The sequence below is a fragment of the Somniosus microcephalus genome, chromosome 19 (genome assembly GCF_052327205.1).
Source record: "Somniosus microcephalus isolate GS21.2 chromosome 19, FLI_Smic_1.0, whole genome shotgun sequence".
NCBI lineage: Eukaryota > Metazoa > Chordata > Chondrichthyes > Squaliformes > Somniosidae > Somniosus > Somniosus microcephalus.
In genome coordinates this window covers 21233067-21247648 of record NC_141005.1, presented here as the reverse complement: position 1 = coordinate 21247648, position 14582 = coordinate 21233067, and the positions used below count along the sequence as shown (strand labels likewise).

General features: G+C 44.8%; 1 protein-coding gene across 1 annotated transcript in view; it reads left to right on the top strand.

Annotated features, from left to right (window-relative positions):
• slc6a4b (solute carrier family 6 member 4b) overlaps positions 1-13747 on the top strand; it is a 55366-nt gene extending 41619 nt beyond the window's left edge. The window contains exons 11-16 of the mRNA XM_085962174.1: positions 660-772; positions 1945-2076; positions 3058-3157; positions 3837-3937; positions 10852-11019; positions 13262-13747. Coding sequence (XP_085818300.1) covers positions 660-772; positions 1945-2076; positions 3058-3157; positions 3837-3937; positions 10852-11019; positions 13262-13342 — 695 coding nt within the window. The 3' untranslated portion in view covers positions 13343-13747. The remainder of the gene's footprint in view (positions 1-659; positions 773-1944; positions 2077-3057; positions 3158-3836; positions 3938-10851; positions 11020-13261) is intronic.
• Positions 13748-14582: the final 835 nt, after the last annotated feature.

Sequence of the window (14582 nt, the reverse complement as noted above, 5' to 3'; positions counted from 1 at the left end):
CAAAAGCTTGGCCAGAGGTAGGTTTTAAGGAACATCTTAAAGGAGGTAAAGAGAGGTTTGGGGAGGGAATTCCAGAGCTTAGGGCTGAGACAGCTGAAGGTCCACTCTGCATCCTCTGTACCCAGTTCACAGGGACAGTGTATCCCATTCTACTTCTTCAGAGGCTCTCATCCCTCCTAGTACATATTGGCACTTTTTCCCCCTCAATCCAATCTGGCACTCTTCTACCCCTTAAACACAATTCAATCTGCTACGACTCCAACACATCTCTGTTCAAGCTGGTACTCTTTCCCCTCCTATTCGTGTTGAAATGTTTCTCCCCTCAGTTTATACTGGCACTCTTTCCCTCCCCCAATTAATGTTGACACTGATCTTCCTTCTCCACCCCAAAATACTGCTTCCAGCTTCCCCCTTCTTCCATTCCAAAGCACCACTCCCAACTGCTGGCCCCTCCTTTTCAATTACCACTTCTCTCTTCCTTCCACTGCTATCCATTTCTCTCTTGCCCTTCTACAGCATGGGTTAGATGCAAATTCAATAAGAAAATAACATCCTCACTCAGTACAGGACCTTGGGGTCTCCCACTTTACTAACTTGCTGTACTTATTCTGTATCTTCATAAAAAATGAATACGTCTGCATGTTTTTTTGGGTCTGCAGGTTCCGGCCTCCTGTTTATAACCTATCCCGAGGCTATTGCTAACATGGATGGCTCCCCATTCTGGGCAATCCTCTTCTTTCTCATGGTGATAACGCTGGGCTTGGATAGTACAGTAAGTAAAATCTTTAGTAAAGCCAATTTGAAAGGAAACAGTTAGAGTGTCACAATTGAAAGAAAATAGATTCCAATTGAAGAAATAATATTTCAGATGGAGCTTTTTGTAAGCTCTGTGCTTGTTGCAATAAAGGTTAACCATAAGAAATATCTGTGTCAGCAAATGTATTATTGTCAACATTCGGCACTCCCAGATCAAGTAGAGCGCTTGCTACCCAGAGACCCTTACTGAAAAATGCATGAAATCAGCACATCGGGCATTTTGTATGGAGGCTATTGTGGGGGCTCAAAAATTGGCAGGTCCTTAATGGCACCAGCAGGATTCTAACAGCTGCTCGTGCCCACTAACCCACCCCCCTTGACTGAGGCACCCTCGCAGCGCCTCTCCCAGTGCATGTGTAGAAGTCAGGTCAGGGCACAATCAGGTTCAGCTGTTGTGTTGTCCATAATCAAATAGTCTGCTGACACACTATCTAGGCATGACCACCTGGGAGAGGTACTGGCGCGTAGCCAGTGCGCAGGGAACAGCAAGGAGTCAATGTCCAAGGCAGGAGGAGAAGAAGGAAGAAAAGAAAATCTATCCACTCCATGTTCTATAATCAATCCAGTCTACTGGGTGACTTTTTTTTAAAATATCTTTATTTTGGGCAACACTGGCAAGGCAGTCATTATTGCCCATCAGTAGTTGTCCTGAGGACATTAAGAGTCAACCACATAGTGTTGGACTGGAGTTACATGTAGGCCAGACCAAGTAGAGGTGCCAGGTCCCCTCCCTGAATGGGGTTAGGGAACCAGTTGGGTTTTTACAATAATCCAGCAGCATTCATGGCCATTTTTCTGATGCCAGCCACATGCACTGCAGTGTTCAGACACCCCAGACTTCATTTTCAGTCCTCACTTTACATTCTGCAAACACATGGCGACCATTTAGAGTCAGGTATAAAACAAGGAGACGTTCCAATCTTGTTGATTCGGCGGTTTTCCCATTTTCTTGTTTCTGTCCAGATTGAAAATAATATTCCCGTAAACTGTAGAAACCCTGTAGATAGCTGAGGGTTGACAAATAAGTTGCTTTGTTTCTGTGTCCTTCTTCCGTATGGAGGTGGATCAACATTTGATGTTTTTTGGGATGAGATGCAGGGTGATACATTGTGGTATTCTTGTCAACAGTACGGAGGTCTGGAGTCTATCATCACGGCAGTGATAGATGAGTATCCTCATCTGTTTGCTAAAAGGAGGGAGCTGTTTGTTTTGGGACTGGTCATTGTGTGCTTTATGGGCTCTCTCAGCACTCTTACTAATGTAAGTACAATCCTCAAAAATACCTTGTGATAATTTCCTATTTATTTGATTTCAGATTGTCTGCAATATCAAAGAACACCCAATGTTAGTTGTTGAATTGTATGCGAGTGTGCGCTTTTGGAGGGGTGGCAGGACAACAAATGTACAAGTTGTTGTAATGCCTTACCACGTGTCCCAAAGACCTTCACAGCCAATGAATTACTTTTCAAGTGTAGTCACTGTTGTGTATGCAAGCATGGCAGTCAATTTGTGGACAGCAAGATCCTACAAACAGCAATGTGATAAATGACCGGTTGATCTATTCGGGTCGTGCTGGTTGCGGGACAAATGTTGGCCAGCAAACCAGGAGGATTCCCCTGCTCTGCTTCAAATAGTGCAATGGGATCATTTAAGTCCACCTGGAAAGGCTGAGAGGACCTCGGTATAACACATCATCCAAAACACCTCCGACAATGCATCACTCCCTCAGTATGCTAATGAGGCCCAGCCCTGAAAATGGACCGGGCCTCCAGCAGGGACTTTCGGACAACTGGCGGTTGCGTTCTGCCGGCAGTTCGCCCGAAGGCCACACCGCGGAAAATCTACCCCACGGATTCAACACTCTCAAGTCAGGTACAGCGCCGGTGAGGTGCAAAGCAAAGCTACCGCTACTCTACATAACGAAGGGCCTGAACCCCAACTCTTTCATTGTCAGTGAGACATTTTTAGTTTCCCACACCACTCGCCTTTGCGGGCTTTTTGAGTGGGCTTGTGCAGAATTATGCACAATTAGAATTGTGCCAATGATTAACTGGGTTGATACAGATTGAAACTTTTCTACGCAGGGCATTCATAGCCAGCAGAAAATAAGACCTTCATCCCATCAGTTTATGCTGTATTCAAGGCTTTGTCTCAGAGTTAAAAGACCAGTGTATTAACAAATTGCATCTCCTGCTTCCCCTATTCCTCTGGTCTGATTTGAAATGCAATTGAATTTTTCAGGGAGGGGCATACGTGGTCAAACTGATGGAAGACTTTGGATCTGGCTCCTGTCTTATTGCTGTGGTATTATTAGAATCCATAGCGGTGTCTTGGTTTTATGGTAAGAGATCCACCATCACATCAACTCCGCTGTTTGGTTAAATAAAAGTAGGAAATTACGCAAAAAGAAGGTTGCTAGAAATTGGTTCTCGGGCCTCAGCTATATATACGGGGCCAGCAACGAGAGACTTCAATTTCGGCCTTCGCATAAGTCCCGGGAAGGGGAGGAGGACAGCAGGGACAGGGGCCATCAGGAGTGCTATGGAGCCAGGACGAGCATTCCTGGTCCACATTAAAAGTTTAAAAAATATTATACTTACCTTTTTGGCCGCTTGCTAGGCCACATGGATGCCTGCAAATCCTGAACGGAGCAGGTCCAGCTGAGGACAGTGTAATCTGGCACATGGGTCCTTCGACAGGACTTCGGCCCCTAATTACCATGTGCAAGGGGTTTAACGCCTGATTTAGGCGGCCGCTCAGAATGCCTAAATTAGCAGTGATATTGATGTGATTTTCACACATAACATGTGGCATTTTACATTGGAAGATGAGCCCAAACCCCAGCTGAGGTACATGCATGTTATAGGTAAAATGCAAAGTATATATAGAGGGCATTACCACTACTTCAAATGCACACTAAGAAATATTACCATTGCTCACCTGAGCTTAGAGTGTTATATGATTTTATTGTCAGTATTTTTACGAGCTCTGAAAAATTCTCTCCCTTGATTTATGTGCAGGTGTCCAGCGATTCTGCAATGATATCCATACAATGTTGGGCTTCTCACCGGGACTGTTTTGGAGAGTTTGTTGGGTGGGCATCAGCCCTGCCTTCCTAGCCGTGAGTAACAAGCCTAATGCCACCGGTTGGTTTGTATATCATAAGGAAGTATCTCTCCGCTCCCTATTAAAGAGTGTTCCTCCTGCCGTATTGCTGATACGGTATTGATCACCCCCAAGGTCAGAGCACATCTGCACTGTTAATCGTTTCACAAGGTAGATACAAACAACAGGCCCAAATTTTCTGGGCAGTTGAGGGCATTTCAAAAACATAAGGCATATGTGGGGGGGGACTAGAATTTGGGCTAGGTCTTGGTTCTGACCCCTTTTTTCCCCACAATGAGAAACTCTGATGGGGATGTGGGCACTTCTTGACTTTCCCCCTTGTGCTGTTGTCAGAAGAGGAGGTTCCATCTTCTTTGGCCCTCATGCAAAGTGCACCTGCATCCTGCAGTCACACTTGCATGCCACCCTGGCAGAAGTGGGGCCCATAATTGATTGATTTACCTTTCGGAAAGCAACTACCGTGACATTAAAAAAAAAATTTGTTTATGGGACGTGGGCATCGCTGGCAAGGCCGGCATTTATTGCCCATCCCTAGTTGCCCTCGAGAAGGTGGTGGTGAGCTGCCTTCTTGAACCGCTGCAGTCCGTGTGGTGAAGGTACTCCCACAGTGCTGCTAGGTAGGGAGTTCCAGGATTTTGACCCAGCGACGATGAAGGAACGGCCGATATACTTCTAAGTCAGGATGGTGTGTGACTTAGAGGGGAACTTGGAGGTGGTGGTGTTCCCATGCGCCTGCTGCCCTTGTCCTTCTAGGTGGAAGAGGTCGCGGGTTTGGGAGGTGCTGCCGAAGAAGCCTTGGCGAGAAATAGATCTGCTTTTAAACGAAATCTTCCTTTGGGTGGAATGGCTCACCCTCTTTGACTGGCAAAGTGCCACTCAGAAATTCCTGCTCCCCCCTGGGGCAGATTCCCAGGGGGCATTGTAAGTAGCACAGGTACCCACCCACTTTATAGGAAAGAACCTTTCTCTAGGATTTGGGATGGGGTCGAGGCTGCACATCTGGTGGGGGAACAGGCCTCTGTTCTTCCATCCTAACTCATCAATCCAGAAAGATTCACAGCAGACCCCACCCCAACACCCCTGTTATAGTTTAGGCTTCAACTGTACAGCTTGATTATGGTTTCCATTACTGACTCTGTATATTCTGCCATATTTGGGCTAATGTACTCCAGACCTAATAGTTAACCCTGATCGCAGTAAATTGCTTAATGGAGGGTGCCGACTACATCTTCTATCACCTTGGATGTCAGAAATATTATATCGTTAGATTACTTTATTTTATACAGCTAAACTACAGTTCCAAATTTATTTACAGATAAAGTAATAAATAGAAGCAAAGAGACATAGGCAAAATACTAAACAACTCAGTACTTATACAAGAAAACTATGGGTATGGTAGCATAGTGGTTATGTTACTGGACTAGTAATCCAAAGGTTTGGACTAATACTGAGTTCAAATCCTACCATGGCAGTTTGAGAATTTAAATTCAGTTGTTAGAAATCTGGAAATAAAAACCTAGTATCAGTAAAAGTGACCATGATGCTATTGGATTGTCACAAAAACCTAACTGGTTCACTAATGTCCTTTAGGGAAGGAAGCCTGCCGTCCTTACCTGGCCTGACCTCGATGTGATTCTAGTCCCAATCCAATGTGGTTGATTCTTAACTACCCTCTGAAGTGTCTGAGCAAGCCATGCAGTTGTATCAAAACTGTTCAGGAAGACAGCCCACCACTACCTTCGCAGGGCAACTAGGGATGGTCAGTACATGCCAGCCTTGCCAGCAACGTCCACCTCCTAAGAATAAATATATTAAAAATTGGAATTAGTCTACAATGGGTTAATGTATTCATTTTAGAAAGTCACTTCTTTAGTTTCTGGGCACGTAACAGTTCCTTTGATCAAATCAGCGGAACCTTCCCATTGCTTGGTAAATGGGCTGCAGATGAAATGCATCTTTCAAAACAAGAGGTAGAATACGAGTGACAAGCCTCCATCGAGCCTGAATTGTCTCTTCCAGAATTGCTGACTAATGAACTCTTCACATACACCCTTTTTCCCTTTGAACACAGAACTGTCAATCAATCACGATTAATGGAACACTGCCCAAAAAAACCCAATTACATGAAATGCTAATGAGAAATTAAACACACAGCGTCTGGGGCTCGAGCACCTGTCAAAGCCCTTGCACAGTATGCAGTTCGATTTACACCTAGATGAAGGCACCTTTATCAAAATTGATTCTGATCAAGGAGTTTTTCCTTTCTCGTAGCCTGACTGACTGCTGCCTTTCATTTTGTAACTAGCAAAGCAGCAGCCTGCATTTTAAATCCTAGTTATTGAGACTATGTAAAATTACAGCTAGAAACCCTTATCTGTCACATACCATCACAGCTGCTTTTTACCTCTAGTACCCTACCCACTAGTCCATTCTGTACATTGATCACTCTCTGTGTAGACCAATATCAGTCCTAAGTGCATCTTTTGTCAGTGTGCCCTTGACCTGTTGTGTTTAATTTGAAGTTGTGTTGACGATTTACCTTTCCTGTACCACCTACTACTATCTTATACACTTCTATGCACTCCTATCTCAGTTTCTTCCTTTCACACTTCTCAGTCATTCCTCATAACTCAGTCTTCTGGCACTAGGGATTCATCTTATAGCTCTTCCTACACCACCTTCATGGTTTCAGTAGCTCTCAGATAGAGTAAATAAAGAGAAACTGTTTCCAATGGCTGAAGGGTCGGTAACCAGAGGTGATTGGCCATAAAGAACCAGAGGCCCCATGAGGAAAAACATTTTTACACAATGAGTGGTTAGGGTTTGGAATGCACTGCCTGATAGGGTGGTGTGGATGCAGACTCAACAGTAGCCTTCAAAAGGGAATTGGATAAATACTTGAAGGAGACAAAGTTGCAGGATATGGGGAAAGAGTGGGACTAACTGGACTGCTCTTCGAAAGAGCCGGTGCAGACTTGATGGGTCGAATGGCCTCCTTCTGTGCTGTGGTGTGGAGATGCCGGAGTTGGACTGGGGTGAACAAATGTAAGAAGTCACACAACACCAGGTTATAGTCCAACAGCTTTATTTGAAATCACAAGCTTTCGGAGCGCTGCTCCTTCTTCAGGTGAAGTGGAGAAATGCATAGAGACACAGCTTATATAGTCAGAGAATCATGTCAGATGTTTACAGGTAACCTTTCCAACTGCCATTTATCACACCTCGGCAGAGAGATAATCACAGCAGTCAAAGGTGTGAATGGTGTCCAAACCGGTCAGTCAGGGAAACATTACATCAAAGAACAATGAGGTGGGGTCACAAGGGGTCAAATATTGCAGATGCTGGGGTCTGTATGAAAAACAAAAAAACAGACAAAAAACATTTTTTTTGGCTGGAAATCACAGCAGATCCGGCCGCATCTGTGTAGAGAGAACAAGCCAATGTCGACTCGAGTCTGGATGACCCTGCGTCAGGTGGGGTTACATGTAGCGTGACATGAACCCAAGATCTCTGTTGAGGCCGTCCTCATGGGTGCGGAACTTGGCTATCAGTTTCTGCTCGACGATTTTGCGTTGTCATGTGTCTCGAAGGCCGCCTTGGAGAATGCTTACCCGAAGATCGGAGGCTGAATGTCCTTGACTGCTGAAGTGTTCCCCGACTGGGAGGGAACACTCCTGCCTGGTGATTGTTGCGCGGTGTCCGTTCATCCATTGTCGCAGTGTCTGCATGGTCTCGCCGATGTACCATGCTCCGGGGCATCCTTTCCTGCAACGTATGAGGTAGACAACGTTGGCCGAGTCACATGAGTATGTACCATGTACCTGGTGGGTGGTGTCCTCACGTGTGATGATGGTATCTGTGTTGATGATCTGGCATGTCTTGCAGCGGTTGCTGTGGCAGGGTTGTGTGGTGTCGTGGTCGCTGTTCTCCTGAAAGCTGGGTAATTTGCTGCGAACGATGGTCTGTTTGAGGTTAGGCAGCTGTTTGAAAGCGAGTAGTGGAGGCGTGGGGATGGCCTTAGCGAGGTGTTCGTCGTCATCGATGACATGTTGAAGGCTGCGAAGAACATGGCGTAGTTTCTCCGCTCCGGGGAAGTACTGGACGACGAAGGGTACTCTGTTGGTTGTGTCCCGTGTTTGTCTTCTGAGGAGGTCTATGCGATTTTTCGCTGTGGCCCGTCGGAACTGTCGATCGACGAGTCGAGCGTCATATCCCGTTCTTACAAGGGCGTCTTTCAGTGTCTGTAGGTGTCCATCGCGTTCCTCCTCATCTGAGCAGATCCTGTGTATTCGCAGGGCTTGTCCATAGGGGATGGCTTCTTTAACGTGGTTAGGGTGGAAGCTGGAGAAGTGAAGCATCGTGAGGTTGTCCGTGGGCTTGCGGTAGAGTGAAGTGCTGAGGTGTCCGTCTTTGATGGAGATTTGTGTGTCCAGGAATGAGACCGATTCTGAGGAGTAGTCCATGGTGAGTTTGATGGTGGGATGGAACTTGTTGATGTTATCATGTAGCCTTTTCAGTGATTCTTCACCGTGGGTCCATGGGAAGAAAATGTCGTCGATGTATCTGGTGTATAGCATTGGTTGGAGATCCTGTGCAGCGAAGAAGTCTTGCTCGAACTTGTGCATGAAGATGTTTGCGTATTGGGGTGCGAATTTGGTCCCCATGGCTGTTCCGTGTGTTTGGGTAAAGAACTGGTTGTCGAAGGTGAAGACATTGTGGTCAAGGATGAAGCGGATGAGTTGTAGGATGGCGTCTGGAGATTGGCTGTTGTTGGTGTTGAGTACTGAGGCTGTCGCAGCGATGCCGTCATCGTGGGGGATACTGGTGTAGAGTGCCGAGACGTCCATTGTGGCGAGGAGTGTTCCTGGTTCAACTGGTCCGTGGGTGCTGAGTTTCTGTAAGAAGTCTGTAGTGTCGCGACAGAAGCTGGAGGTTCCCTGTACGATGGGTTTCAGGATGCCCTCGACATATCCAGAGAGGTTCTCACACAGGGTTCCGTTGCCTGATGCGATAGGACGTCCAGGTGTGTTGGCTTTGTGTATCTTTGGGAGGCAGTAGAAGTCTCCCACGCGGGGAGAACGTGGGATGAGAGCATGTAGGATGCTTTGAAGGTCTGGATCGAAGGTTTTGATCAGTCTGTTGAGTTGGCGGGTGTGTTCTTTGGTCGGATCTGCGGGTAACTGTCTGTAGTGTTCCTGGTTGTCCAGTTGTCGGTATACTTCTTTGCAATAGTCCGTTCTGTTCTGTATGACGATGGCACCTCCTTTGTCTGCTGGTTTGATGACGATGTTGCGGTTGGTCTTGAGAGCGTGGATGGCGTTGCGTTGTGCTCGGGTGACATTCTGGACTGTCTTGTGAGTGCGGCTGATGAATCTGGCATTGATGCATCTCCTGACAGCTTGAGCATACATGTCAAGCTTAGGGCAGCGACCCTCCGGAGGGGTCCAATTTGACTCTTTCTTCTTCGGTTGCTGCACTGCGGATCCCTCTGTCTGCTGTTCCGGATCATTGATTGTCTCATTGGGTTCGCTGGTGACATCTTGGGATTTGTGGAAGAATTCCCGGAGCCTCATTCTCCTGATGAATTCCTCTGTGTCTGCCGTGAGACCGATGGGGTCCATTTTGGTGGTGGGGCAGAAATTGAGCCCTCGGCTGAGAACTTCAATTTCGTCTGGTTGAAGGGTGTGGTCGGACAGGTTGACGATGGTGCTGTACTAGTCTATGATTCTATGATTCTTGTGTCTTAGTGACCAGAACTGGACACAGTACTAAAGCTTTTTGTAATTTTCACATTAAATCTCACATTCTAACCTGGAAATCTTGCTGTGAAATATTATTATATGAATGCTTTATATGTTTATTTTGAATGATTTATAACACCTATTTTAACAGACAATAGCAGACAAAGGAATTCAATTCGAATGCGTTAAGCATTTGTACGGTAATATTGCACAATGTAATAATACAGACTAAAGTTTGTATCCATGTTGAAAAGAATCTGCCCATAAAAATAAGGTAGTTTCCAAAAGAGCTGTTCAATACAAAGGCAGAAACCCGGCCATGTGGGCAGGGTGAGGTAGCTGGATATGAAGCCATGTGCAAGACTTTACAGTGAATGAAGAAACATTTTTAGGAGGCAAAATCCCGACTGTCCCTGTTTCATTACATAGTTTGAATTTTTGTTTATCTTTGCTAGTTATTTAAACTATTGTTGTGCTTCCTATTATATTTACTTCATTAATTTATTAATCATTCAGTATTGTTATGCTGTCCACGGTCACACAGTCACAACAAATAATGGAAGACAATCAAGAAAATGGTCGGAGGCCAGACTTTGCCCTTCAGGCAGTTGAAGGGGAAATGAGACAGCATCACAAGGTAGATTTTTTTAATTAATTCTCTGGATAGAGGCATTACTAACAAGGCCAGCATTTATTGCCCATCCTTGTTGTCCTTGAGAAGGTGGTGGTGAGCCTTCTTCATAAACCGCTGCCGTCCGTGTGGTGAAGTTACTCCAACAGTGCTGTTCGGTAGGGAATTCCAGGATAGGGATGAGAAAGCCTGTTAAGCTCGTCTGAGCTCCAAGAAGATCCCACAGTCCCACATCAGCGTACTGTATATAGTGGTCTCTTAAATAATTACAGGGTTGTAGTCTCCACTGCCCTAGTTGGAAATCCATTCCATCCTCACCGGGTCACTCCTCTAGGTGGTCAACCTGAGAGTGCTACTGTTGCCAGTCTAGGAACAGTACATCCAATTATACTCCTTGTATGAGAGAGGAGTGGCCTAAAAAGACCTACAAAAAGGATAAAACTGGAAAACCCTAAGCATCCACCCTCATTTAAGAAAATATATGGTATTATTTATTTGATCTGGGCTTAAGATGTCCATTTTCTGTCTGCTTTGCAGTTCATTACAGTGAGCTCACTTTTGTATCCGCCCCCTCTCAGTCTATTTGGCTATGATTATCCAGACTGGAGTATAACAGTAGGATATCTGATTGGAGCTTCATCCTTTATATGGATCCCAATATACATGGTGTATAAACTGGTATGGACCCCTGGATCTCTTAAACAGGTAAGAATGTCACACTTGAAGTAATAACACTTTCCCTGTGCGCTCTTTATACCAGTGCAACTATGGTCACTGCTTCTCTGAAGTTTCCTTTCTTGCTCCTCTCAAACTGCAGAAAATGCAATTCTTCCACACGCTTCATCCTCGCATTGCGGAAATCGAGACCCATCACATTGTCTTCAACTCTACCTCATTTTTTCTTAGGACCTAAAACTGTTGAACTCTTTACTTCCCTCAGTCTTCTTCCTGAAACCGACAGCCTTTTAAAACCCAACCTTGGTGCCATCTATTCACTACTTCACGAGTTACTCACGTCTCTTCTATGCTGTTCATTCTTGGTGGTATCCAGCATAATGTCCTTCAGCAAGGATGCTCAGTAAAAAATCAGTATCTCTCTCTATTCCCTCTTTTTCTCTCTTTCCAGTAGTACAAGTAGTAAAGGTACATATAGCAGATGTAATTATGTGTTAGTGTAAAGGGTGCGTTGCCCAGGTTGCAGAGGCTGATGAATAAGAAATTCAGAATGTTTCCCATTCTAGGAGCTTGAAATGTCACTGAATATGAAACACAGTACTTGTCTAATTCAGGTACTTATTTGATTTAAGCTCTGCTGTTGTTTGTAGATCAATCAAAGGTTCAAATTTAAAATTCTTATTCTTGGCTTTAAATCCCCCCATGGCCTCACCACTCCCGATCTCCAACCCTACAAACCCCTCTCCGAATGTTTTATTCCACTGACTGGCTTCTTTTGCATCCTCCCGCTTCACCCCATTATAGGTCCCATTCTCCAGAGTTCCCTCCCTTAAATCCATCCGCCACTCCATTTCCCTCTCCTCCTTTAAGACCCTCCTTAAAACCCAGCTGTTCGACCAAGCTTTTGGTCACCCCTCCTAATCGCTCCTTCTTTCACTTGTTTTCCTCACACTCTGTGAAGCATCTTGGACGTATTTCTACGTTAAAGGTACTATATAAATGCAAATTGTTGTTGTGTCTTAATAAACATTTTTTTGTATTTAAAAGCACATTAACACAGAATGTGTGTGGGTAAAAGAAATTGAGCTTTTTGAGCTTGTTCATTTGGCAAATGCTAAAATAGAAGTTTCATGCCAGCACATGTTTTACAGGAGGGGAATGTGTGGGCTGCTTCTCATCCACAAAACCTCACAGAGCACGTTTCCGCATCTTGCACTCATGAGCTGAGCAGCTAGGAAGCCAGGGAAGGGAAGCTGGAACACGGAAATCAGTCTTGGATTTGTTTTGGAGCAGCTACAGGCAGCTAGGCTGAGAGCGTCATTGACAAGAGACCTGGAAACAGATCACTCACCTACATCCCAGCAGGGGAATGGTACACAGCCACGAGGCCCTTAAAAAAGCCGGGGAGACGGAAAATAAAATAAGAGGAGTAATAATTTTAAACATGAGATTTCAAACATGTGTAAAACTTGCTAGTTCAACATGTACAACCAGCAATTTACAAAAGCTACCATCTTCATGGGAAAATATTCGGAATTTGTTTTAATTTGTTCACATACACATGATGTGTTGACATAGAGTCTGTTGACATTTTGAAATTAATTTTTGCGCTCATGAGGGTAAGGGATGTAAGTTCTGGAATTTGGAATACTTTTCAACCCAGTGTCAACATCAAGCAATCCCATGTCTATGTACAAAGTAAAGCTCCTTCTGCACTCTCTCATTAAAAAACTTCTGGTGAGGCATACTGCGAGCCAATTGCGAGGGAAAGGTCCCTCTACTCTGTGCCAACAATGTGTTTTAACCTCAAACTGTGATCAGAACCCTCTACTGCACGAGTGTGATGTTTCAGTTTCCTCCACTAGCCAACCGTGTAGTCTGTCTGAGTGAGACTGGCAGTTTAGTGGATAGTTTTGTGCTGCGGACTTTGTCCGTTGGAACCGTGTGGAGACTACCCAAATTGACTTAATGTAGAACCATTAAGAGACAGGAGATTTTCAACCCATCAGCTTGGATTGGAGTCGACCCCAGTTCATAGGGGGCTAACTGATTATATCACCCATATGTCTCCAAAATTATTTCCCCATTCAAACTCCATTCGTATTACAATCGATCGCCATTTTACATTGTGCTATCCAGTGCTCCCACTATAAATGCCTTTAGAGATTCGGTACGTATTCCACTCTGCACAAAATTCTAAGTTTAAGAAGCAAAGCTGCTAGATTTCTTGCCATTTTTACCATGAACATAAAGATTTTCTTTGTCCACACAGCGCCTGGCAGTCTGCATCTGTCCAGAGAAGACAATCAGAGACCAGAAGCCTGACTCACTCTGCATGAACACCATCCCATAATTCCTTGTACATATTGTATGTAGAAACATGACTGGGATTTACATGGATTTTTATAACAATCCATGACAGAATTTGCCTGACGTGGAAAATGGAGAAGCTACTGTTGCTATAATTAACACTCCATCTTCAGCAAGAACAAGAATATGAACTGGATCAAGGAATTCTGCAGAAACCTCGAAAAAGAGTTTGGGATATTTATAAACTAATTATTGGTAACTTATATAGACGGCAGGGCCTTTCACGTTGTTCCTTTGTAATTCCCGTGGGTGCAAAAAAGAACTTGAGAAAAAAATGCTGTTATGAAACTGTTAATAACACTTTGCTAACTCACCTGGAATTACCACTGAGAAATTCTGTTTTGTCAAGTGTTTGAGATTTAAGTTAGTTACTGCCACATAAACTTGTATCGCAAAGTACCCTTCGATAAAGGGATGTAAAAGGATCATTTGTAGTCTAGAGCTTAAAGGAGACCATTGCTGTTGGGGCAGCAGTACTCTCAGTGACCAAAACTTGCCCCATGCCAGATCTTGCACGCTAAATAGTTTTGAAAACTTCTGTTCCCATTTAGTGGAGAAATCTTTGTCTAAATTGAGCCCCGTGCCCCTCACAGTGGAGAACAGACATGAACTCACTGGGGAGGCACACAACCGATCTCAACTGTTGGTTCAGCAGACACCTGGTTTGCTGTCCTTTTTTTGTTTTGTTTTTGAATATTAACAAGAAGCTCACATGTTTTGTAACTTGGACTCAGTGCAAGTGTTTCACAGCTGATAACGTGTCACGCCACAGCTTATACTTGGCGTCTGTGTGCCGGGCGCCAATGATTTAAAAGAGATGGTCAGTGACAAAGCTGGTCATGTCGACTGTGTGCAACCTCTGGCAGACCCAAATTGTCAGGAGCCTGCAGTGAAAATGTGTTTTTGTAACTTCCCCCAAAGGTGCAGTCAGGCGGTGTGTTATACTGAGCCATACAAACCACGAAGGTCCCAGGTTCAGTTCCTGGTCTGTGCTGAGTTCGCTGATTTCAGCTCAGGTGACGGTAGATGCACAACAATTGGCCTCAGTTTCCTGAGCTTAGGTCGGAAAAAGAAAGACTTGCATTTATACAGCACCTTTCTCGACCTCAGGATGTCCCAAAGCGCTTTACAGCCAATGAAGTACTTTTCATCATAGAAATTTACAGCACAGAAGGAGGCCATTCGGCCCATCTTGTCCGTGCCAGCCGACAAAGAGCTATCCA